This window comes from Gorilla gorilla, chromosome X, assembly GCF_029281585.2.
Source record: "Gorilla gorilla gorilla isolate KB3781 chromosome X, NHGRI_mGorGor1-v2.1_pri, whole genome shotgun sequence".
NCBI lineage: Eukaryota > Metazoa > Chordata > Mammalia > Primates > Hominidae > Gorilla > Gorilla gorilla.
In genome coordinates, this window is record NC_073247.2 from 99,394,995 (window position 1) to 99,420,504 (window position 25,510).

The following is a 25,510-nucleotide window of genomic DNA, read 5'->3' on the forward strand; positions in this document are numbered from 1 at the left end:
TGGGCACCCTATTCTCCATTATGTGCTTACTTTATATTGCATGCCTGTAGCAAAATATCTCATGTACCCCATAAATATATACACCTACTATGTACCCACAAACATAAAAAATAAAATCGGCCAAACCCCCCCAAAAAACGATATAATCCTGATGAAAAAAATCAAAGAACCCCCTGAAGAAATGAAAGACATCCTGTACTTATAGATTGGAAGACTTAATATTTTTTAATGTTTGTACTGTAAGTGATTTACAGATTCAATACTATCCCTATCAAAATTACAATGACATTTGTTACAATCTCAGAAGAAAACCTTAAATTTATGAGGGACTACAAAAGATATCAGACATTTAAAGCAATCTTTAGAATGAACAACAAAGCTGGAAGAGTCATACTTCTGGATTTCAAAATATATTACAAAGGGATCGTAATTAAAACACTAAGTTACTGGCATAAAAGCATATATATAAACCAAAGGAACAGAATAGAATGTTCAAAAATAAGCCCTTACATAAAAGGTCAACTGATTTCGATGAGGGTGCCAAGAATACATAATGAGAAAAAGATAGTTCCTGCAAAAAATGATGCTGAAAAAACTGCCTGGCTTATTTCACTTAATGTCTTCCAGGCTTGTCCAGGAAACATGATTTCATTTGTTAAAGGCTGAATAACATTCCATTGTGTATATTCACCACATTTTCTTCATTCATCTATTGATGAAGACTTTGGTTGGTTCCATATGTTGACTATAGTAAATGCTGCTGCAATAAACATGAGGCTACAGATATCTCTTCAACATAGTAACTTCTTTTTTTGGATATGTACTCAGTAGAGAGATTACTGAATCATATGGTAATTCTAGTTTTAGTTTTTTAAGGAATCCCTATACTGTTTTCCATAATGGCCGTACTAATTTACATTCCCACCAGTGTATTAGAGTTCCCTTTTCTCCCAATCCTCACCAACATTTGTTATTCTCAGCCTTTTTTATAAAAACCATTCTATCTAATATCTTATAGTGGTTGTGATTTGCATTTCCCTGATTAGTTTCCCAACATTAGTGATGTTAAACATTTTTTCATATACGTGATTTGTCATTTGTATGTCTTATTTTGAGAAATGTCTATTCAGATTATTAGCCAATTTTTAAATGAATACTTGTAACTTTTTACTCGTATGAATTTAAGGAGTACAAGTACAGTTTTTTTAACAAGGATATATTGTGTAGTGATGATGTCTGGGCTTTTAGTGTAACAATCAGGTGAATAGTTGACATTGTACTCATTATGTAATTTCTTACATCCATTTTTTTAGTCAGATTATTTGTTGTTTTCTGTTGAGTTGTTTGGCTCCTTGTATATTCTGGATATCAATCCCTTGTCAGACAAATAGTTTGTAAAAATGTTCTCCCACTTTGCAGATTGTGTCTTCACTCTATGGTTGCCTTTTCTGTGTAGAAGCTTTTTAGTCTGATATAATCCTATTTGTCTATTTTTGCTTGTGTTGTCTGTACTTTTAAGGACTTATTAATTTAACATTTTTAAATTTGTATGCAAACATATTAGGTGGAATATTTACAGGGTATATGAGATATTTTGATAAAGGCATACAAAGTCTAATAATTACACTGGAATAAATGGGGTATTAATCTCAAACATTTATCAATTATGTGTGTTAACAACATTCCAAATATACTCTTTAAGTTATTTTAAAATGTACAATGAGTTGTTATTTACTGCAGTCACCCCGTTGTGCTACTAATTACTGGATATTAACTCTATGAAACTATATTTTTGTGCCCATTAACCATCCAAACTTCCCCCCCCCCCACCCCCACTATCCTTGCCAGCCCGTAGTAGCCATCATTCTACTCTCTACCTTCATGAGATCAACTGTTTTAAGTTATAGCTTCTACAAATGAGTGTGAACACGTGCTGTTTGTTTTACTATGCCTGGCTTAATTCACTTAACATAGTTACCTCCACTTCCATCCATGTGTTTGCAAATGACAGGATTTCATTTATTTTTATGGCTGGATATTATTCCATTATGTATAAGTACCGCATTTTCTTTATCCAGTTATCTGTTGATGGACATTTACATGGATTTCAAATCTTGGCTATTGTGAACAGTGATGCCATAAACATGGAAGTACAGATATCTCTTTGATGTACTGATTTCCTGCCTTTTGAGTGTATACCTAGAAGTAGGATTGCTGGATCATATGATAGTTCTATTTTTAGTTTTTCTAGAGACAGCCATACTGTTCTTCATAGTGACTTACTAATTTACATTCCCACCAACAGTGTACAAGGGCCCCCTTTTCTCCACATCCTCACCAGCACTGTTATTGCCTGTCTTTTGGATAAAAGCCATTTTAACTGAGGTTACATGTCTCATTGTAGTTTTGATTTACATTTCTCAAATGATCAATGATTTTGACGTTACATGTATCATTGTAGTTTTGATTTACATTTCTCAAATGATCAATGATTTTGAGCACTTTTTCACATACCCCTCTGCCCTTTGTATGTTTTCTTTTGAGAAATGTCTATTCAGTTCTTTTGCCTATTTTAAAATCAGATTGTTAGATTTATTTCCTATTGAATTGTTTGAGCATCTTACATATTCTGGTTATTAATTCCTTACCATATGAATAGTTTGCAAACATTTTATCCCATTCTGTGGGTTGTATCTTCACTTTTTTGATTGTTTCATTTGCTGTGCAAGAGCCTTTTAACTTAATGGGATCCCACTTGCCTATTCTTAAAGAATGGTATGGCTAGATACAGACTTCTTGTTTGATGTTTTATATTCTTTCAGCATTTTACACATGTCATTCCGCTGTCATTTGTTCTCCATTTTTTCTGATGTAAAACCTGCTGTTAATCTTATTGATCAATACTTGTATGTGATAAATATTGCCTCTCTTGATGCTGTCAAGATCCCCCCTTTCTCTTTACTTTTTGACATTTTGATTATAAAATGTTTCATTGTGGATATCTTTGAGATTGTCCTACTTGGAGTTCATTATATTTCTTGTATGTGTAGGCTCAGATCTCTGAAAGTGTCTAGTGAATATTTCTTCTAATACTCTTTCTGTCCTTTGCCCTATTTTTCTTCCTTCTAGGACTTCTACTGTGTGTATGTTGACATGCTTGATGTTGTCAAACAGGTTTCTTAGACTCTGTTTATTTTTTTCATTATTTTTTACTTTCTGCTCTCAAACTAGATATCATTTGAATTACATTCAAGTTGGTTGATTATTCTACTTGTTTATATTTACTGTTGAACTAGTCTAGTATATTTTTAAAATTGTAGTTATTGTACTTTTCAGTTGTAGAATTTTATCAGAATTTCTTTGGGTCTTTTTTATAAGTTTTATCTCTTTTGCTGTATTTTCTACTTGGTGAGGCATCATTCATCTAGTTTCTTTTAGGCTTTGTTCATGAGTTTCTTTAGATATTTGAATATTTTGACACATAATTTAATGTCGCTGTCTGGTGAGTCCAATGTGTAGGCTTCCTTAGAGACAGTTTCTATTGATGATCTTTCAAGGAGCCACCAGAGAGGTCCATGTCCACAACTGTAGTTCTCCAAAATTAATGTTCACATTGTTCCCTGTATCACCAGCAATACCTAACATAAATGTGGGCTACGATCTTCACAGCCATCACCTTGCTAGAAAGGGTGGGATTATTTGGAAATAATCTAAATTATTTTTGTTTCATAAAATGATATCACAAGGCATATGAATCATGCATGAATTCATCTTATACAGGCAACACTTGGCTTTGATATACCTCACCTGTTCAATGATTATGGAACTAAAATGCCTATTAAGTGAATTGCTTTTTAATTCTCTGACACCAAAAGAATAGTAGAGTATTGAAAGCCATATTTAATTAGTCTTTATATGGGACTGAAAACAATTGTATTTGATAGTTTTATGTGGTCTGGTTCATTCTGGGTTCTCACAGACAGAATGGCTCTGTTCAAGCAGTTAAATAAACTTTGCCAGCTTCAATTCTTTACATTACATCCAGTATAATATAAATGTATGCATGCTGTTTTTATAATATAAATGTATGCATCCTGTTTTATAGGTTTTATTTATATATTAGTAGGGAATTTAATTTCAATCTTTCTACTATATATTGACATTCAGTGGCCTCAGAGTGAAGATGAATTTGAGTTCTAATTCCTATACGGTTTCAAGGTACCTGTGAATGATCCAGTTAAACAACTACTATGCTGAATCACAAACTTTTTGCATTGATTCACTTCGTCTGCCCTCATGTGTTAAACTGCAGTGTGTAGCTTCACACTTTATTTCTGCTCACTCATGTTTTCCTATGTCTTTCCTAAATCCCTTCTAACAAAACCAACTAGAACAGGGCCTTCCTTTTGTCTTGCCACTTTTACTATGGGTTTTCACACGTTGATCTGCGTGATCTCCAATCTCCATCCCCCATCTTGTCCCACAAACTACATATTGCTGTTGCAATACAGATCCACTAGAATTCAGAGATGACTCCTGAAGAATACTGTATCTTGGATCTCTAACTACATTAAAATCATAAGATTTTTCTATTATTTTGTGGATTTTTTTTCATATTGTATTTCAAAATCACCATTAAAATCTCTTTTGTCTCACCAAAGTTGATCTTGTTTGTTCTATGCTAAAGAAATTGCCAGTAGTTTTCTAGGAATATCTGGGACTAAATGTTTTTCTTCAAAAGGAAGAGAAGGGAACTGGCTTCAACAATGTCATAATATTAGGTCAAGCTTTGTTCCAGGGGGCAGTAAAATGCTATCACTCATTTTTCCTCCTCTACCCTTCTCTCTTTTTTTTTTTTATTATACTTTAAGTTTTAGGGTACATGTGCACAACGTGCAGGTTTGTTACATATGTATACATGTGCCATGTTGGTGTGCTGCACCCATTAACTCGTCATTTACCATTAGGTATATCTCCTAATGCTATCCCTGCCCCCTCCCCCAACCCCACAACAGGCCCTGGTTTGTGATGTTCCCCTTCCTGTGTCCATTGTGCTCCTCATTAGGTGATACTTAGTGCTAAACTCATTTCGGTTTTCACGGTAAGAAAGTTCCAAACCTTCTTTATAAGTGTTGATTTGAAGAGATTCATTTGAGTATTTCTGCTTATACTTTCTGACAATCTACCATGCACAGTATGTGTACACATTCTTCATGATCTGTGGAGTGGAACTCAAACCAGCCCACCTCAACTTAGTTCATCCAGTGTTCTTTATTGAAAAATGCCATTAGTTGAAGAGGAAATTATAAATTATATTGCTTTCTATATTCTTAAGCTGCCTCATTCATTATCTTATGTGAAGTGAATGAGCATTATGTCACTAATTATGTAGTCATACATTCCCCAATTTATTTTTGGAGGATAGAAATATTCATTTTTCACCAGATCATTTCAGATATATTTTTCAATTTTTACATTACTTGGCCATTTGAGTAATAATTTCCCAATGAAAAATGAGTGCCCTTTGAATAATATAGTGTCAATTCATACTTGTTTCTATGTCTACTATGTTAGAAATTAGAAAAAAATTCAAATTAGTACCCAATTAGATTGCTGGTGAATAATAGCTAATTATAATATAATAATGCAAGCTAATAATACTAAATATAAATATAAACTTTAATGCATATGACATAGTTTGGATGTTGTCCCCACCCAAATTTCATGTTCAAATTTAATTCTCCAATGTTGGAGGTGGGGCCTGTTGGGAGGTGATTGGCTCATGGAGGCAGATTTCTCATGAATGGTTTAGTACCATCTTCTGGGTACCTTTTTCATGACAGTGAGTGAATTCTCATGAGATCTGGTTATTTAAAAGTGTGTGGCATCTCCCCCTCTTACTCTTGCTCCTGCTCTGGCCATGTGACATGTCTGCTCCCACTTCACCTTCCACCATAAATAAGTTTCCCGAAGTCTCCCCAGAAGCAGACCAGATGCCAGCATTATACTTCCTGTATAGCCTGTAGAACCGTGAGACAATTAAACCTCTTTTCTTTATAAATGACATAGTGTCAGATAATTTTTTATAGCAAAGTGAGAATGGACTAATAGAACATGCAATGTTTCCTTTCCATGTTTATATATAATGCTGTAAAACTAAGTATGCTGGTTATTCGTAAATGTATGAATTTTATTTTGTTCTCTTATTTTAACTACATGGGATATCATATTTTACGACATAAAACCATTGTGAAGGACTGTGTGTATTCCTTGTGTATTCCTTTCATTTTGAGCAGACATTCAGTAAATATTTATTATATGGATAAATGAATTTCTACATTTTGTTTAGGAAATCACTCAGCAAAAGACTAGATAATCTTCAGTAAATAAAATACCTAAGTGTATCTGAAGAAAGTTTAGGAATTAAATTGTACAAGAGTTGCAGGGGGTAGCTGACCTCCAAATACAGTATGGATACATTACCAGTTCCTTTCTAACTGAGCTAAAACATGATTACAGGGAGGCAGGGCAGAACCAAGGGGTCTCGACGTTTTGCTTCTTTCCATAGGTTTTTGCAACTATCACTTCTAGTATATATGTAAGAAAATTTGAACACAAACAGTCTCGGGCAACCATCCAAATTCTGGGATATCGGAAAGGATCTGGCATATGCCAGGTGTTATAAACATCCAGATCCTGACAAGATTTAATATATGATTTATCATTATCAGTTTGCATTTAATCTTTAAATAATCAAGAAAAAAGACAATTAAGACAAGATGATCTAGAAAGAGAATTGGTTTTGTTTAGTAGTTAAGACCCTGGCTTTCTAGAGAAAGACTACCTAGATTGAAATGCTGTTTGTTTAGCAGCTTTGATTTTTATTATTATTTTTAAATTGATACATAATAATTGGACACGTGTATCCAGTTTACATAATCATTCTGCACAGCTTGTTTACTCATCAGTGAAATTAGTATAATAGAGCTATTGAGAGGATTAAATGAGTTACTTCATATGGACTGCTTTGTACCTGTCACATAGTAAGTGATCACTCACTGTTAAGTGTGATTATTATTGATACTGACACTGTAGCTAGAATTTATTCCAGAGCAGAAAGATTGTATTAACATAAAAATTGAAATTATCATACCTGCTTCTAACCCTTCTTTGATAAAAATAATAATGAAAACATGGTTTGTCTAAGTCTCTGCTTATATTTCTAGGTGGCACAGGTATTAATACCACTTTAAAGTGGTTTTCTGGTACAAAACCGCTTTAAAGGTTCCACGACATACAGGTCTTAAACTTTATTTCTCTTGAGTTTGTTTCCAACATTCAGAAAGTTATTCTAATTGCAATTCAGTGAGATAAATAAATTATGATAACTTTTAGGCATATCGAGTTATGTACATATGGAAAGGCTATTAGATAGTGCTTACTTCAAAGCAAAAGCATTCCTTTTTGATTCATATTTGTTTTTCTGTGTGTAGAAACTAAGGGCAATACTAGGTGGTAAACATTGTTTCTTGGGAATCCAACTTTAAGAATGGCTATAGAAAGTGGTAGTCTGTGCACCTGTGTTGTTATGCATCATATATCAGGACAGTGCCTTGTACATAGTGAGTCTTCAATAAATATTTGCTAAATTGAATAAATCAGTATTGTAATATTACCTTCTAATAGTATTTAGAAAGTGCTGTGTTCTAGTAATTGGATATTTGGTGCAGAGAGATCATCTCAATGATGAGAGCACTAACTTTATAATGCTTTTCCAGTGCAGAAAAAAAGCAGTGTTTTTTTTTTAATTCAGATTTGTTCTTGTTTCACTAATTGGTCTTAGGTGATAGAATAATATAGGAATAGAATTATTACTATTTCTATGCTGTTTTGAAAAGTAAAAACATATTGTGTTAAATTCATACCCTAGCCTAGTAGGAATATTAATTGAATATGCATTCAGAGATTATTTGTAATGAGTATATAAAATTTCAACCTATTATTCTCTGCTTATACTAGGGTTATATTTTGGTATGTAAAATTAATGTTTCTAATATATTTTAAAATTATGTCTTCTCTGTATGTGGTATTTCCCTTTGTTCTTTATTAATTTGCTTGATACACTCTTTTAAACAGTATCAATCTACCACCTGTTTGAAGTATTACAATTTCTGTATTAGAGAATTCCAAATTAATGAGGTTTGACAGGATTATTATTATAGTTAATGTGAATAGAGATATAAATATAGGATATACTGATACTTTGGCATTTAATTTTGGTACAAACAAATGGTCATAGGTCTTTTTAGAGCCACCATGAATACATGAATTAACTAAAGCAATCCAACAATTTAGCAGCAAGAGAATACAGTTTTATTATCTACTTCCTGAAATGCCATCATATTTAATTTTTACAAAATAATTAGAAAGGGGAAAATTTACCAATCTAGGAAAGAGATAGAACTCAGTAAAATCTCTAGGCATATTGGCAAGAAAATAATGGATTTTTTGAGAACTGTTTAAACTCTCGGCTTAGCTTTTGACCAAGTCAAATAAGTGGGGACAAAATTTAAATTTTCCCTGTTATAAGGATGTTAAAAAAAATCTATGACCCTAACATAACAGATTCTGGTTGTTTTATTTTAGTATTTTTTCCATCAGAAGACTAGAAAAAATGCTAGATTTTTGTGTACCTCTCTGTCGAATAGTAGTGAGTCCTGAAATATTTTATGCAATGGAAAATTAAAACTTCCAATATACACATGCGTAGTGCAACATTTTATAACCTTATGTGAGATCCAGAAATAATAACCATAGGAAAAAAAATTCAAACATATTTAGTCATTATGTGTTTACATAACATAATTTGTTCTATATGTTATCAAAATTAATATATTTTATTTTATATATAATATATAATAATATAGCAACATTCTTCTTTTGCATTGGTTCCTCTTGAGTACATGCTCAGACTTTTGACTACGTGACTTGTCTTTCCATAAATATGTGTCTACTTCTTCTCATTTACCTGCCTAGAGAGTTGGCTCTTTGCTTTCTGACACTTCCACTTCATCTGTTCTCCTTAAGTCCCCACTGCCAGACTGCAAGCTGATATGTTGCATTCCTTAATTATTCTACATATCAAATCTACAAATACTATGAAAGAAATAAAACATTTCTTAGATGCGTTAAACTCAGCCTAGAAAGTATATTTTGCTTTTTAGATTCAAATTTAATCCAGCTTTGAGAACAGAAATAACCTATTATTATGCTTCTTCAAAAACATATGTACTGTATATGAATTACTTTTAGGTCTATTCATACAACAATGTCTCTGAAAAATACCACTTGTGTTCCTTTTCTACATTCATAGACCCTAAATATTTTAAACATCTGAAGTACACATATAATCAAATTTACTTTATCCTATAAATGGTTTAGGAATCAGAAAAAAATAGGTAGCAAAAAAAAAAAAAAGAAAAAAACAGCGATATGATTATTAGAGATTACCAAACACAGGCTTGGAGGATTGTACCACCTGTGCTGCTTTGAATGAGCATTTGTAGATCACTGAGAGGGTGTGATTACTTTAGTTCACCACTACTACCTCTCTCACTCTTCCATCCATGGCTCTACTTTGGATTTGGTGATAGCAGCATTCGGTGAAAAACAAACCAAGAAAACCGTATGTGGCCTAAGTGTTCAAATAAACCATAAATGGAAATTGCAATAAAGCCATTCAATTACATTAGATTAGGAGGAATCCCATTATTCTGCTTTTGTTTCTTCTTGTATTTTCTATTTTTCAAATACGTTTCAATTACTTGGTACAGAAGTGATATAGTTTGGATATTTGTACTTACTCAGATGTCATGTTGAGATGGAATCCTCAGTGCTGGAGATGGGGCCTAGTGGGAAGTGTTTGGATCGTGGGGGCAGATCTTCATGAATGGCTTGAGCCATCCCTTTGGTGATAGGAGAGCTCTTGCTCTGAGTTCACAGATCCGGTCATTTAAAAGTGTGTAGCACCGGCCGGGGAGGTGGCTCACACCTGTAATCCCACTACTTTGGGAGGCCGAGGTGGGCGGATCACGAGGTCAGATTGAGACCATCCTGGCTAACATGGTGAAACCCCGTTTCTACTAAAAATACAAAAAAATTAGCCGGGCGTGGTGGCGGGCACCTGTAGTCCCAGCTATCAGGAGGCTGAGGCAGGAGAATGGCGTGAACCCAGGAGGCGGAGCTTGCAGTGAGCTGAGATGGCGCCACTGCACTCCAGCCTGGGCGACAGAACGAGACTCCGTCTCAAAAAAAAAAAGAAGTGTGTAGCACCTCCCCCACAACTCTTTCTCTCTCTCGCTCCTGCTTTTGCCATGTCAAGTGCCTGCTTCCGCTTCCGCTTTACCTTCCACCATGATTTTAAGTTTTCGGAGACCTCCACGGAAGCTGATGCCAGAGCTGTGACAGCCTGTAGAAACATAAGCCAATTAAACATTTTTTTCTTTATAAATTACTCAGCCTCGGGTATTTCTTTATAGAAATGCAAGAATAGCCTAACACAAGAAGTCTAAAAAATATAAATTAAATCAACAGACTTCACCACTAATCTGGAAATATTATTTCAGTGAGAAATACTGTTTATTCTCATGTATCTTCACCAAAATTTGATAGTGAAGAACACAGTTTTTATTTTTTCATTAAAGATATCCATAGAAAAGCGTCCAACGTTTCAGTTAGATAGGAGAAACAAGTTATAGTGGTAAGAAATGTCTATTCCTTGCTTTTTGATGTGGTTGGCTCTGTGTCCTCACCCTAATCTCATCTTGTGGCTCCATAATACTAGGGAATGTATCCAAGCCACAGCACCGAAGTGTTACCAGCAGCGAATCCATACAGGTCTACAGCAACTTGGTTCTTGACTCCTTGGAGGAAATAATTTGGCCAAGAGGCAAACGTAGATATAAGGCAGAGAGAGAGACTCAGGCAAATTTTAGGGCAGGAGTGAGTTTATGTAAAAGTTTTAGAACCAGAACAAAAGAAAGTAAAGTACCCTTGGAAGAGGGCCAGATGAGTGAGTTACTTGAGAGATCCAAGTGTCCTGTCCAACTTTTGACTTGGGGTTTTATACATTGGCATGGTTCTGGAGTTTGCATTTCTTCTCCCCAGATTCTTTCCTTAAAGCAGGTTGCCCACATGCATGGTGGCCTGCCAGCATGAGAGGCCACGTGCAGGGTGTTTACTGAAGTTGTGCTCATGCTCACCTGAAATGCTTTTCCCTTACCAGTGGACTGTTCCTAGAGGAAGGTCATATGCTGGTTAAACTACCATTTTGCCTCTTAGTGTGCATGCTTGAGCCTGCTCACCCAAGCCCTGAGATCTTATCAAGAATCTGCTGATAACAAGCTTCAGTTGTTTCCTATTAATGGAAGACTGCCTTACCCTGGCACAAGCTGTGATCATTTATTATTTTAGAGAGAGTTTAACGACCAACTGACCATCACCTGATGGTCGTCAGACATTCCTCAGGGGAGGGATCCTCTCCTGGCCTCATGACTGCCTGGCTACCTACTCTAAAAATATCCTAAATATTAAAAACATATATGCTTTCATAGCAGTTCATATGCTTTGGATTTTATGGGAGAATTGTAGGCTTTTGCTTTATGTTATTCTTACAGAGCTGTGTGCTGCCTAACATTTTAGTCAACTACAGACTGAGTATACCATGGTAGTCCCATGAAACCTGAACAATTCCTATTGTTTAGTGACATCTTAATAATCTTGACTCAGTTTAGATCTAGGCTAATATATGTTTTCATGTCTTCGTTTTTAACAAAAAAAGTCTAAAAAGCAAAATTAATAAATACAATTAAAAATTATTAAAAATAGAAAAAATGTTTATAAAATATGGACATAAAGACAAAATATTTTTGTGCAGCTGTGCAATGTTTGTGTTTTGAGTCAAAAAATTAAAAAATTACAGAAAAAGTTAAAAATAAACATAAAAATTATCTTTATTCAGTAATAAATTAGCTTACTGTAACTAAAGCTAAGTTACAGTAAGCTAAGTCTAATTTATTATTAAAGATAAATTTTAAAATAAATTTCACTGCTTATAAAGTCCACAGTAGTGTACAGTAATGTTCAGTAATGTTGTAGTCTGCCACATTTACACAACACTTACTCACTCATTCACCCATCCAGAGCAACTTTTAATCCTGCAAACTCCATTCATAGTAAATGTCCAATATTGATATACCATTTTTTTATATTTTATACTGTATTTTCCTGTACTTTTTTATGTTTAGATATGTTTAGCCAGACAAATCCTGTTGTGTTACAATTGTCTACAGTATTAAAAGTACAGTAACATGTTGTACAGGTTTGTAGCTGAGGAGCAATAGGCTGTACTGTATAGCCTCAGTGTGTAGTAGGTTATATCATGTAGGCTTGTGTAAATACATTCTATGATGTTTGCACAAGAAAATTGCCTATTGATGCGTTTTTCAGAAGGTATCCCTCTTGTTAAACAACTTGTGTCTGTATATATAGTGTATCTTTGTATGTTTGTCTGTATACATACATGTGTGTACATAAAAATGAAAGCGGGTTCTAGAGGTCTAATAACTTGAATCCTGTCTGTTGTTACCTCCTTTGGCATAGTATTTAGCTTGCTTTTAGATTTCTGGGCAGATATCTTTTTAGAATCGTAAGAATATGTAAGGTGCCCTGACACTTAAAATTCTTACACACATGTGAAGAAAATCTCACATTTTATTATTAAAATTGTCTTTTAAATCATAAAGAATGGGCATATTTTAAAATTGGGAGTTAGTAGTCAAGACAGTGTCTGTAAGATGAGGTTCAAGAGGCTAGAGGAGCAACAGAGCAGGGAATTATGGGGCAGAAGGCAAACTTCAGAAGACAAATAAACAGTAGCACCAGTAATAATTTGAGACTACCTCTGTGTAACAAACAGTGAAGGATAATACATAAATCTTAGCATTTGCATGCGTTTTAACTGAATTTTTGTTAAAGATATGACATATCAGTTATTTCAAGAAAATAAGTGTGTAAGAACTTGGGAGGCAAGCATAACATCAAAATTCTTAAAGAATACAGAAAAGATAAATTAAGGGTCTGAAACCCACTGTAAAATTGAAGATTGTATAGAATTACACCACAATTTTAATTAGCATGTTTTTACCTACAGGAATGTTGATAAATACTAAATAAAATTCTGCTGCTGTCGTTAGTATTTTTAGTGGTGCCATGTAATACTATTAGGAGAATGGGGGATTTAATAATTAAGCAGAATTTGTCCTAATCTATGTAATAGTTTTTCATCATCAAACAACAAATATTTATTTATTTTTATTTTTTAAAATTTACACATTATAATTGTATATAGTTATGAAGTACAATTTGATGTTTAAATACATATATATGTTATATAATGATCAAATCATGATATTTATATGCATCATTATTATGCATGATATTTATATGCATCATACATATAAATAAATATATGTATTTATTTCTTTGTGCTGAGCATTCAAAAGCTTCTTTTCCAGCTATCTGCTAATATACAGTACTTTACAGTTAACCACACTCACTCTACTGTGCAATAAAATATCAGAATTCATTCCTCCAATCTAACTGTCACATTGTACCTTTTAACCACCCTCTCTCCACCCTCCCTTTCCCCACTGCTTCCCAGTCTCTAGTAACCACTGTTCCACTCCCCGCTTCTATGATATCAACTGTTTTGTTTCTTAATTCCACATATTAGTGAGATCATGTGGTATTTGTCTTTCAGTGTCTAACATTTTATTTAACATAATGTCCTCTAGGTCGATCCTTGTTTCATAAGCGGCAGGATTTTAATCCTTTTTATGGCTAAATAGTATTTAATTGTGTATATATACTACATTTTTTATTTATTCATTAATTGTTGGACACTTGAGTTTATTCCATATCTTGTCTGCTCTAACTAGTGCAGCAATAGTGAAGGAAGTGAAGACATCTTTTTGACATACTGATGTTATTTTCTTTGCATGTATACCCAGTAGTGGGATTGAAAGATCCTATGGTATCTATCAGTCACATAGGTATTCATATGGTAGTACTATTTGTATTTTTTTGAGGAATCTACATGCTGTTTTCCATAGTAGCTGTACTAATTTATAATCATGCCAACAGTGTGTTCACTTTTCTCAACAAACTCACCAAGACTTTTCTTTTTTTCTTTTTTTTCTTCTTTTTTTTAACAGTTATTCCAGCTGGCGTGAGATAGTATCTCAACGTGGTTTTGATTAGTGTTTCCTTGATAATTAGTGATATTAAGCATTTTTATATACCAGTTGGCCATTTATATGTCCATTTTTGTGACATGACTATTAAAGTATTTTGACCATTTTTAATCAGGTTATTTGGTTTATGGTGAGTTGTTTAAATTCTCTATATAGTCTAGATATTAACCCCTTGTCAGCTGTATAGCTTGGAAATATTTTCTCACAATTTGAACGTTATCTTTTCATTTGGTTAATTGTTTCCTTTGCTATAAAAAAACTTTTCAGTTTGATGTAGTTCATTTTGTTTCTTTTAGTTTTTGTTGCCTGTGCTTTTGAGGTCTTATTTAAACACTCCTTGCCCCTCCCAATGTCACAGAGCATTTCCACTATGTTCTCTTCTAGTATTTTAATACTTTTGAGTGTTATATGCATGTTTTTAATCTATTTTGAGTTGATTTTTGTATATGGTGAGAGGCAGGATTCTAATCTCATTCTCCTGCAGCTGGATATCCAATTTTCCCAGCACCATTTATTGAAGAAATTTTTCCCAGTGTGTGTTGTTGAAACTTTTATTGAAAATCACTTGACTTAGATGTGTGAATTTATTTCTGGGCTCTTTGTTCTGTTCCATTATTCCTTGTGCCTGTTTTAATACCAATACCATACTTTGTTGATTACTATAGTCTTGTAATATACTTTGAAGTTAGGTAGCATGATGGCTCCAACCTCATTTTTTTCGCTCAGGATTCCTTTGGCTATTCAAGATATTTTGTGGTTCCATATGAATTTTAGGATTTGTTTTTGTATTCCTGTGAGGAATGTCATTTGTATTTTCATTGGTATTGCATTAAATCTGTAGATTGCATTGGGTAGTATGGCCATTTGAGAAAATTAATTCTTTCAATCTGCTAACATGGGATATCTTTCCATTTTTTCATGTCTCTGTTTTCTTTATTACTCTCTTATAGTTCTTATTTGTTAAGGTTATTTCTAGGTATTTTATTTTTATATATATTTAAATTGAATTGTTTTCTTGATTTATTTTTGAGATAGCTTGCTGTTAGCATGTAGATACACTACTGATTTTTGTTACGTTGAATTTTTATACCATGACTTTATTTATTTATTACTTCTAACAGATTTTTGTGTAGTCTTTAGAGTTTTCTATATATATAAGATAATGCCATCTGCAAATAGATACAATTTGGCTTCCTCCTTTCCAATTTGATGCCTTTCATTTTTCTCTTTCGCCTAATTGGTCTGGCTAGGTCTTCCAGTGCTATGTGGAAGTGGTAACAGTGGTCATCTATGTCCTATTCCTAATCTTAGATAAAAAGCTTTTAGTTTTTTCCAATTCACTAGTTTGCATGTTAGCTTTGGGTTCATAATATATGGCCTTTATTGTACTGAGGTACATACAGTCTATGTCTAATTTGTTGAGAGTTTTTTTTTAATCATGAAGCCTTGTTAAATCTTATTAAATGCTTTTTCTGTGTCTATTAAGATGATCATATGGTCTTGTTTGTTTTCTTAATGCGGTGTATCAAATATATTAATTTGCATATGGCGAACTCTCCTTGCATCCCTGGGATTAATCCCACTTGATCACAATAGATGATGTCTTTAACGTACTGTTGAATTTGGTTTGCTTGTATATTGTTGAAAATTTTTCCATCTATATTCAAGAAACCTATAGTTTTTGTTGTTGTATTCTTGTTTGGTTTTGAAATCAGGGTAATACTGGTATATGAAATGAATTTGAAAGTTTGTTTTTCTTGTTTTCTATATTCTGGATTAGTTTGAGGATGATTGGTATTAGTTGTTACTTAAATGTTTGGTAGAATTCAGCAGTGAACAAGCTCAGCCTAAAATTGGTAGAAGAAAAAAACAATGAAGCTAATACTAGAAATAAACAAAATACAGACTAAAAGCATTCAAAATATCAATGAAATTAAGAATTGGTTATTTGAAAAACTAAACAAAAATCATTAGCTAAAGAAAAGAGAAAATATGGAAATAAAATCAGAGATGAAAAGGGAGACATTACAACTAGTATCACAGAAATACAAAAAAATTCATAAAAGTGTATTATAAACAAGTATAGGCCAACAAATTTGAGAACATAAAAAATGGATAAATTCCTAGACACATGCACCCTATCGAGATTAAATTATGAATAAATAGAAACTCTAGACAGACAAGTAATGAGTGAGAAAATTAAATCGTTAAAAAAAAGTCTTTCATCAATAAAAGACCCAGGTCTTGATTAATGTAGCAAATGTCTTTTGAAAGTCAATTGTTTATCAGCATTATTAATACTAAAAATGTAGAAACTATTTTCTTTATTTTCAAGAGTTTACATTTGGACAGAGTTTACATTTGCACAGAGATATAAAGAAATAAATACAAGCTAATACATATAAAGCAAAAAATAAAAAGTTTAGAAAACAAATGCTTCTGAAAGTAAGAAATAACACTATTGGCTTAGTTGGCAAATAATGACAATATTTTGAAGACATATCTGAGGACTTACATAAAACATTTCTTAAATCTTCTGTGGATATTATAGATCCTAGAGATGAATAACCTGTTTATACAATTTATGGATTATTCCTCTTCATTTCTTGAGAAGTTTAGTTTCTGGCCTATCATATATATTTTCTGATCTATGCCATCTTTTTTATTCCTGGCAATCTCAGTATCTGTGTAGATGAAACTTAGAGTAGCCTGGCCTCTCAGTTGTTTCACCTCCAGCAATAACATGTTTCACCCTAGCGCAGCTCTCAAATCTTGTGGCCACACTCCATCATCTTGTCATTATCAACAATGGCATATGTTCCGTAGCATTGATTTCAAGCAATCATGTCTCTGGTCACTTCCTCCTACCTTTTCAGTTCATTCCTTCAAAATTATTTTAGCCCTATTGGGTCTGCCAACCCACTAACCTTCACGCATACCTAATGTCCTCAGTTCGCTACTTACCCAGCTTACACTCCATGTAGCATAATCAGAATCACATACCTGCATATGCCCTTAGATTCTCTTCTTCCTTTGTGCTTTTCTAGAAAAACAAAAACCTTGGTTAAGTTTAGCTTGCCACGTATTTTGTGCCTGTATCTAATAAGAACTATACTGATAGTCTAATTTTAAACATTACCACAAAAATCAACTGGACCTGTAATGCTACATAGTCCTAATGTAGTTTCCTAGTCAGTTTACCCTTTGACTCTCATAAACAGCTCTTCTTCACCTTCATCTCTTATCCTCAACTTCCAAAACTTGCTCCTCATTCTTTTTATAATCTTTAAATGTAGAAGTCACCAGAGATGACCTCAAACCCCTTTCCTAATAACATGCATTCTTTGGGGTGATATCATTTAGTCCCATGGCCTTAAATGTCATTGTTGGCAATGGCCCCACTTATATGTCAGTTGTTCCCATTAATGCCAGAGTCACAAATCTAACATTCTCCTCAATTATCTCCCTGGAATTATAATAGGTATCACCAACTTGATATATCCTAACACACTTATGATTACTACACCTATCCTTCCCTATCTCGGTAACCATCTTTACCATTTAGGCAGTTGCTGATGTCAAACCTAGAAATCATCTTTGGTTTATTTCTTTACCATTCTTTACCTAATCCATCATAAAATCTATTTGGTTCTACTTTTAAAATTTATTCAGAATTTAACAACTCCTAACTACTTCTATCAATACCACCACTTCTATAATCTTGATTACTACAATACACTTGTAATTCTTCTTCCCATTTCCACCCTTGCCTCATAAACGCCAGGAGATTTTAAAGACTTAAATCACATCATGCTACTTCTGTTCAAAATGTGAATTCCCAGTGTCGCTGCATGACCTGGTGTATCACCAGCTCTCTGACCTCACCATTCTCTTCCTTTCACTAGTTCTGCTTTAGCCACACTGGACTGTTGCAGTTCCTTGAACGATGAACTGCACAGTTTCCCTTCTGAAGGGCTTTTTTTTCCCCAGGAAATACCTTTACTAGGATTTTATCAGTCCATTTTGCATTTCTATAAAGGAATACCTGATCCGAGGTAAAGAAAAGAGATTTATTTGGTTCATGATTCTGCAGGCTGTACAAGCAGGACACCAGCATCTGCAAGCCTTCTAGTGAGGCCTTGGCAGCTTTTACTCATGGCAGAAGCTGAAAGGGGAACATGCATGTCACATGGCAAGAAAGGGATCAAGCGAGAGGAAGGGTACTAGTATCTTTTTTTTTTTTTTTTTTAGTGTACCCATGACTTTTTTTTATTATACTTTAAGTTTTAGGGTACATGTGCACAACATGCAGGTTTGTTACATATGTATACATGTGCCATGCTGGTGTGCTGTACCCATTAACTCATCATTTACATTAGGTATTATCTCCCAATGCTATCCCTCCCCGCTCCCCCCACCCCACAACAGGCCCCGGTGTGTGATGTTCCCCTTCCTGTGTCCATGTGTTCTCATTGTTCAATTCCCACCTATGAGTGAGAACATGTGGTGCTTGGTTTTTTGTCCTTGCAACAGTTTGCTGAGAATGATGGTTTCCAGCTTCATCCGTGTCCCAAAGGACATGAACTTATCCTTTTTATGGCTGCATAGTATTCCATGGTGTATATGTGCCACATTTCCTTAATCCAGTCTATCATTGTTGGACATTTGGGTTGGTTCCAAGTCTTTGCTATTGTGAACAGTGCTGCAATAAACATACGTGTGCATGTGTCTTTATGGCAGCATGATTTATAATCCTTTGGGTATGTACCCAGTAATGGGATGGCTGGGTCAAATGATATTTCTAGTTCTAGGTCCTTGAGGAATCACCACACTGACTTCCACAATGGTTGAACTAGTTTACAGTCCCACCAACAGTGTAAAAGTGTTCCTATTTCTCCACATCCTCTCCAGCACCTGTTGTTCCCTGACTTTTTAATGATCACCATTCTAACTGGTGTGAGGTGGTATCTCATTGTGGTTTTGATTTGCATTTCTCTGATGGCCAGTGATGATGAACATTTTTTCATGTGTCTGTTGGCTGCATAAATGTCTTCTTTTGAGAAGTATCTGTTCATATCCTTTGCCCACTTGTTGATGGGGTTTTTTGTTTTTTTTCTTGTAAATTTGTTTGAGTTCATTGTAGATTCTGAATATTAGCCCTTTGTCAGATGAGTAGATTGCAAAAATTTTCTCCCATTCTGTAGGCTGCCTGTTCACTCTGATGGTAGTTTCTTTTGCTGTGCAGAAGCTCTTTAGTTTAATTAGATCCCATTTGTCAATTTTGGCTTTTGTTGCCATTGCTTTTGGTGTTTTAGACATGAAGTCCTTGAAGGGTGCTAGTCTTTTTAAACAACCAGCTCCCACATAAACTAAAAGAGTGAGAACTCACACATTACTCCAAGGACAACATCATGTCATTCATGAGGGATCCACCTCCATGACACAAACACCTACCACTAGATCCCACCACCACCACTGGGGATCACATTTCAACATGGTATTTGGAGGAGACAAATGTCAAAACTATATCAAGGATATTTACATGGCTTGCTTTCTCAGTTTTCTCAGCTGATTAATCTTATCATAGATGCCTTCCATTACCACTCTACATAAAATGCCACCAGCCTCCCCATCCCAAAGCCTCGACTCTCTTCCCTCGCTTTGTTTCTCTTCGTAGACCTTATCACTACCTGACATACTTATTTGTTTACATTCTAAGCCCTCCCATGAGACAAAGTGCATGAGAATCAGAGTTTGTTGTGTTTACCGCTATATCTTTACTTCCTAAAATAGTTCTGTTCAGGCACTAAGAAATCAATAAGTAGCTGTGGAATGAATAAATCTCCTGAGATGTTTAAATGCAAAGTTCTATTGAAAGTCAGGACACACACACACATTCAGCAGAAACAATGAGTCTAAATATTAACTATATTGGGTAGTATTTGGGTATCAGGAAGAATATCTGATGGCTTACTTTTTCTACTGACTCCAAATTTTACGTATAGTTTTCTTCTGTCTTCTTAATTTGACATAGACAATAATTCTGTATGTTATTTTCTGAACATTTCTGCATTTAGAATTATCAAAATATAATTATTTAAATTTACATATTAATATATATGATAGTAGAAAAATATCAAAATCATTGCTGAGTTTCTTAAACATTCCGTTCCAATAAAACACATAACTGAAAGACATTTAACTGCATTTGTGAAATTTCTTCACTTTCTTTTTAATTTTGAGCAGTGTAAATGAAAAAGGATTAGGTGATTAAAACAAGCCTCTGTGGCTGAGCGCAGTGGCTCACACCTGTAATTTCAGCACTTTGGGAGGTTGAGGCTAGTGGATGTCTTCATACCAGGAGTTCGAGACCAGCCTGGCCAACATGGTGAAACCCTGTCTCTACTAAAAATACAAAGATTATCCAGGTGTGGTGGTGCACGTCCGCAGTCCCAGCTACTTGGGAGGTTGAGGCATGAGAATCGCTTGAACCCAGGAGGCAGAAGTTGCAGTGAGCCAAGATCAGGCCATTGCCCTCCAGCCTGGGCAACACAGCGAGATTCTGTCTCTTTTTAAAAAAAGAAAAAAAGCTTCTGAGAATATAAATTCTATTTAAATTAAAAAATTGCTTTTATTAATACTGTTAATGAATCTGAAAATATCACAAATGATTTAAGACAATTTCCTTAATGTATGGCATATTTTACAAGGGCTATAGAAATAACCACAAAAATATTAAAAAGGGTATTTGGTAAGTAAAAACGTTCATATATTTTTCAAGTGTTAACATCTTAGTGTCTGGTTTCTATACTAGTGTTTAAGATTGGAGGTGGTAGAGCATAGTGGTCAGAACAAATACTCTGGGATATGATGGAATTGGTTCAAGTACAGTTATGCACTGCATCATGACATTTTGATCAATGAAAAACCGCTTATATGATGATGGCCCCATAAGATTATATGGGAGCTGAAAAATTCCTATTACCTGGTGACAATGCAACCATTGTTCACAATGCACTACTCACATGTTTGTAGTAATGGTGTAAACAAACCTACTGCACTATCAGTCATATAAAAAAGTATACCACATACAATTAGGTACAGTACATAATACCTTATAATGATAATAAATGACTATGTTACTGGTTTAAGTACATACTATACTATACTATACTATACTATACTATACTATACTATACCATACTATACTATTTTTACCACTATTTTAGAGTGTATTCCTTCTACTTAAAAAAAAAAGTTAACTGTAAAACAACCTCAGGCATGTCCTTCAGGAGGCATTCCAGAAGAAGGCAGAGATGAAAGCTCCACGTCTTATTGCCCCTAGAAACCTGCCACTGGGACAAGAAGTGGAGGCAGAAGACAGTGATATTGATGATCTTGACCTTGTATAGGCCTAGGTTAATGCATATGTTTGTGTAACAATTAGCATAGAGTTTAACAGCTAAAAAAATTAAAAATAGAAAAAAGCTTTTAGAATAAGGATATAAGAAAAAGTTTTTTACATCTGTACAGTGTGGTTAAGTGTTATTTAAAAAGTCAAATGTTTAAAAATTAAAGTTTGTAAAGTAAAAAAAGTTACAGAAAGCTATGATTAATTTATTATTAAATAAAAAGTATTGTTTATTAATTTAGTGCAGCCTAGATGTACAGTGTTTATACATTCCACAGTAATGTACAGAAATGTGCTAGGCTTTCACATTAACTCACCATTCACTTACTTACCCCCAGAGCAAGTTTCAGTCTTTAAAAGGTTATCTCATGGTAAGTGTTCTATGCCGGTATTCCATTTTTCATCTTTTATATTATATTTTTACTGTACTCTTTCTATGTTTGTATATTTGAGATGAAAAAATACTTACTATTGTGCTATAGTTGCCTACATTTTATTCAGTACAGTAACATGCTGTACAGGTTTGTAAACTGGAAGCAATAGGCTATACCATAAACCACATAGCCTAGTTAAGTGGTAGGCTAGGTCATGTAGCTTTGGGTCTATAATGATGCACAACAACAAATCCCTTAATGATGCATTTCTCAGATGTATCTCTGTTGTTGAGTGACACAAGACTGCATAATATTGTAATTCAAATAATAATTTTCGTGATTTACAACAGCATATTTTACACTCTAATCACATGTGGTATATTAAAATACTTATTTCATAAATAGGGATACATCATTTCTTCACATAAAATTATCCAGTAAGCATGGCAGAGTGCGGTGGCTCACGCCTGTAATCCCAGCACTTTGGGAGCTAAGCTAATTCGACATTGAATGTTTGACTCAATTAATGTGAACTGAATCATTACTAGAAAAGAGAAAAGATTAGGATAATGTGAGTTAAGTGCAACCTGAATGCTTTTCAGTCTACGGTGCCAAGAAATTGTTCTTTTCCAGAACAAGTCAACAAGAGTGCATCTGAAGGGAGGTAGCAGGCAATTTTTGAGCTATTCATACCATGATCCCTTCTTATCAGTACAATATTATGACTGAAGATTTAAAGAGTGGTAATATATTTGAATTGGACAGAGAAAGTAATATCACCTTGGACCAACTGTCTTAAAAGAAACACAGACTGAATCGGGAGTGAGGAGATCTAAAACTAATCCTAACTGGTGGTTAGAAAATGATGCCTGGATGCAAGAAATGTAATAAGCAAAATAATTAAGTGCATTCATCTTATCAATCAATTGTTCATCTCCTACAGATTGTAAGCCTGTATGTACTTGTGTTGAGATTTAAATTCCACCATTGTGTAATGTTGAAAATACAGGTAGCTTGCTTTTATTATTGTAAATTCAATAGCTATCACATTTGCCTAAATATTAAGAAATAAAAGGTGGAATTATGTCCAGTTTCTTAATGGGATTGATAGTGTAAAGAATGCTATGAAACCCTTAGGCTTGAAATTCTTTGAGGAATATTTCTGATGTGTAATGAGTACTCCAGGGAGAAGCTTCAGGACATAATCAAAAATTTTAAAAGTATTTTGACTCCAGTCTAAGGGTTTCCTGCCTATTGACATAATTATAATACCCATATAAATCGAAGAATGTAGGTTTTATGTCTGTGAATATAACAACCAGCACTAGCCCTATTGGTGAATTGTACATAGTTCTGGTTACATTTCAGATATAAATAATAACCAGCACACTTCACTTTAATGAGAGGTTAGGTAGTAATTATAGTAAAATATCTAAGATCGGAAAACAGATTTTAATTTTACTTTAATCCAACATATTTCCTTTAGAAGCTGGTATGCCTAAATTTCCACTACATGTTTGTACTCTCATTAGAGAAAAATTAAATTTTTTACAAAATTATGTGATGAACCATATTCTCATCCTTACTTCCTTTTCAGATTAGATACACAACACTCTGAAGACATGAATGCCACCAGATCTGAAGAGCAGTTCCATGTTATAAACCACGCAGAGCAAACTCTTCGTAAAATGGAGAACTATTTGAAAGAGAAACAACTATGTGATGTGCTACTGATTGCAGGACACCTCCGCATCCCAGCCCATAGGTAAGTATTTTTATGTATATAGAATGGTTTTGAGTAGAGCAATTATAAATAAGAGATAAGAAGTACATGGATTGTAAACTGGAATATTTGTAAAAATAATTATTTTCCTATATTGAAAAAGTCTTCGCCTATATGATCTGTTTCTCTGTGTATTATTTAGAAGAGCCAAACTTTGAAAAGACTGATGATGGGAAGTACAGCACAAACACACCCTCTAAAAAAGATCAGTTTATGTATTTGACCTTTCTAACTTCACTACATTTAACTGAATTATAAAGATTTTATGGAGAAAACAGACTCACTAGTGTTACAAACTTGCTGAATCCATTTCATGCTTTTCAGTGAAATTATTGACTCATTTAAATTCCTACAAATATTTCCTATTTCCAGGTTGGTTCTCAGCGCAGTGTCTGATTATTTTGCTGCAATGTTTACTAATGATGTGCTTGAAGCCAAACAAGAAGAGGTCAGGATGGAAGGAGTAGATCCAAATGCACTAAATTCCTTGGTGCAGTATGCTTACACAGGTAAGTGCTAAATACACATTAACTCAAAATGACCCTACATTATATAACACATTATTATTAGTAGTAGTAGTAGTTATTATTGCCACTACTACTACTACTACTACTACTATTCTTCAGTAGTAGTAACACTGCTACTACAACTACAAAGGTGAGGAAACTAAAGAATAGATCAGTTAAATAAATTTCCTAAAGTAATAAAAAGGCATAGTCAGGATATAAACTCAATAATATAAAAGAACAAGAGGTATATAATATGTAGAAAATACCTTAACCATGAGAGCAGACAACTATTTAACACAAACATACAAGAACAATTCTGGAATGGTGTGGGCACATTCTTGTTTGTAAAAAGTAGAGTTGGAAATGGGATCTTCCAATCCTACAGTAGAGATTTAGTCATTCTGTTCATTCAGAATAATTTTCATATCTATTCAAACTGTAAATAAAGGTAACAATGAATTTGGGGACTAAAAAGTATTTTGACTTTTATTCCAGAATGATTATTTCATCCTCAGGGTCTCTTAGTATTAAAATATTTTTATTTGATTATGTATACTTAGGCTCTTCTTAAGACTAAAAGCTTACCTCCTGGCTTTCTCCAACAGAGTCATTTTCAAACATTTTTGCTTGCACTGTCTGTAAAATAATTTCCAGTATGCTCTAAAATTTCAATAAGCTTTTTAAAATCAGGAGTGAAATGGAAAGAACTTTATTTCTTCTACCTGATACATTTTAATCTTTAGAAAACATCTTTTTGTTTCCAGTAAGCATTCGTAGGATAAGATAATTCAGCCAGCTTGCTTGACTATCCTTTTACTCTTTAATGAAGTGAAACTTGAAGCAGCTCCAAACAGCCTTTCTTAAGCATGCTTGTAACTGAATACTGTACACTGTAATATACAATGCTTTCCTACTGTATCGAAGACATTTATAACTATTCCTCTGAATGAATATTCTTCCTAATATCCAGACCAAATTTAAATGTCTATAGCAGATGAATATTTATATCTGAATTGGAGAATAGTTCATACTTCTCTAGGTCTCATGAGATATGGGCAGGGCTCTCCCTTCAAAATCAAAACAAGAACAATACAAGAGAGTCTGCTGATGGGCTGGACCCC

The 25,510-nt window shown here is 34.0% G+C and overlaps 1 protein-coding gene across 2 annotated transcripts in view; it reads left to right on the plus strand.

Moving 5' to 3' along the window:
* Nucleotides 1-25,510, plus strand: part of KLHL4 (kelch like family member 4) — a 150,267-nt gene that overhangs the window by 71,234 nt on the left and 53,523 nt on the right. For both annotated transcript variants that reach the window (XM_004064467.5, XM_063703172.1), the window contains exons 2-3: nt 23,695-23,862; nt 24,253-24,389. In XM_004064467.5, the coding sequence (XP_004064515.2) occupies nt 23,695-23,862; nt 24,253-24,389 (305 nt within the window). The remainder of the gene's footprint in view (nt 1-23,694; nt 23,863-24,252; nt 24,390-25,510) is intronic.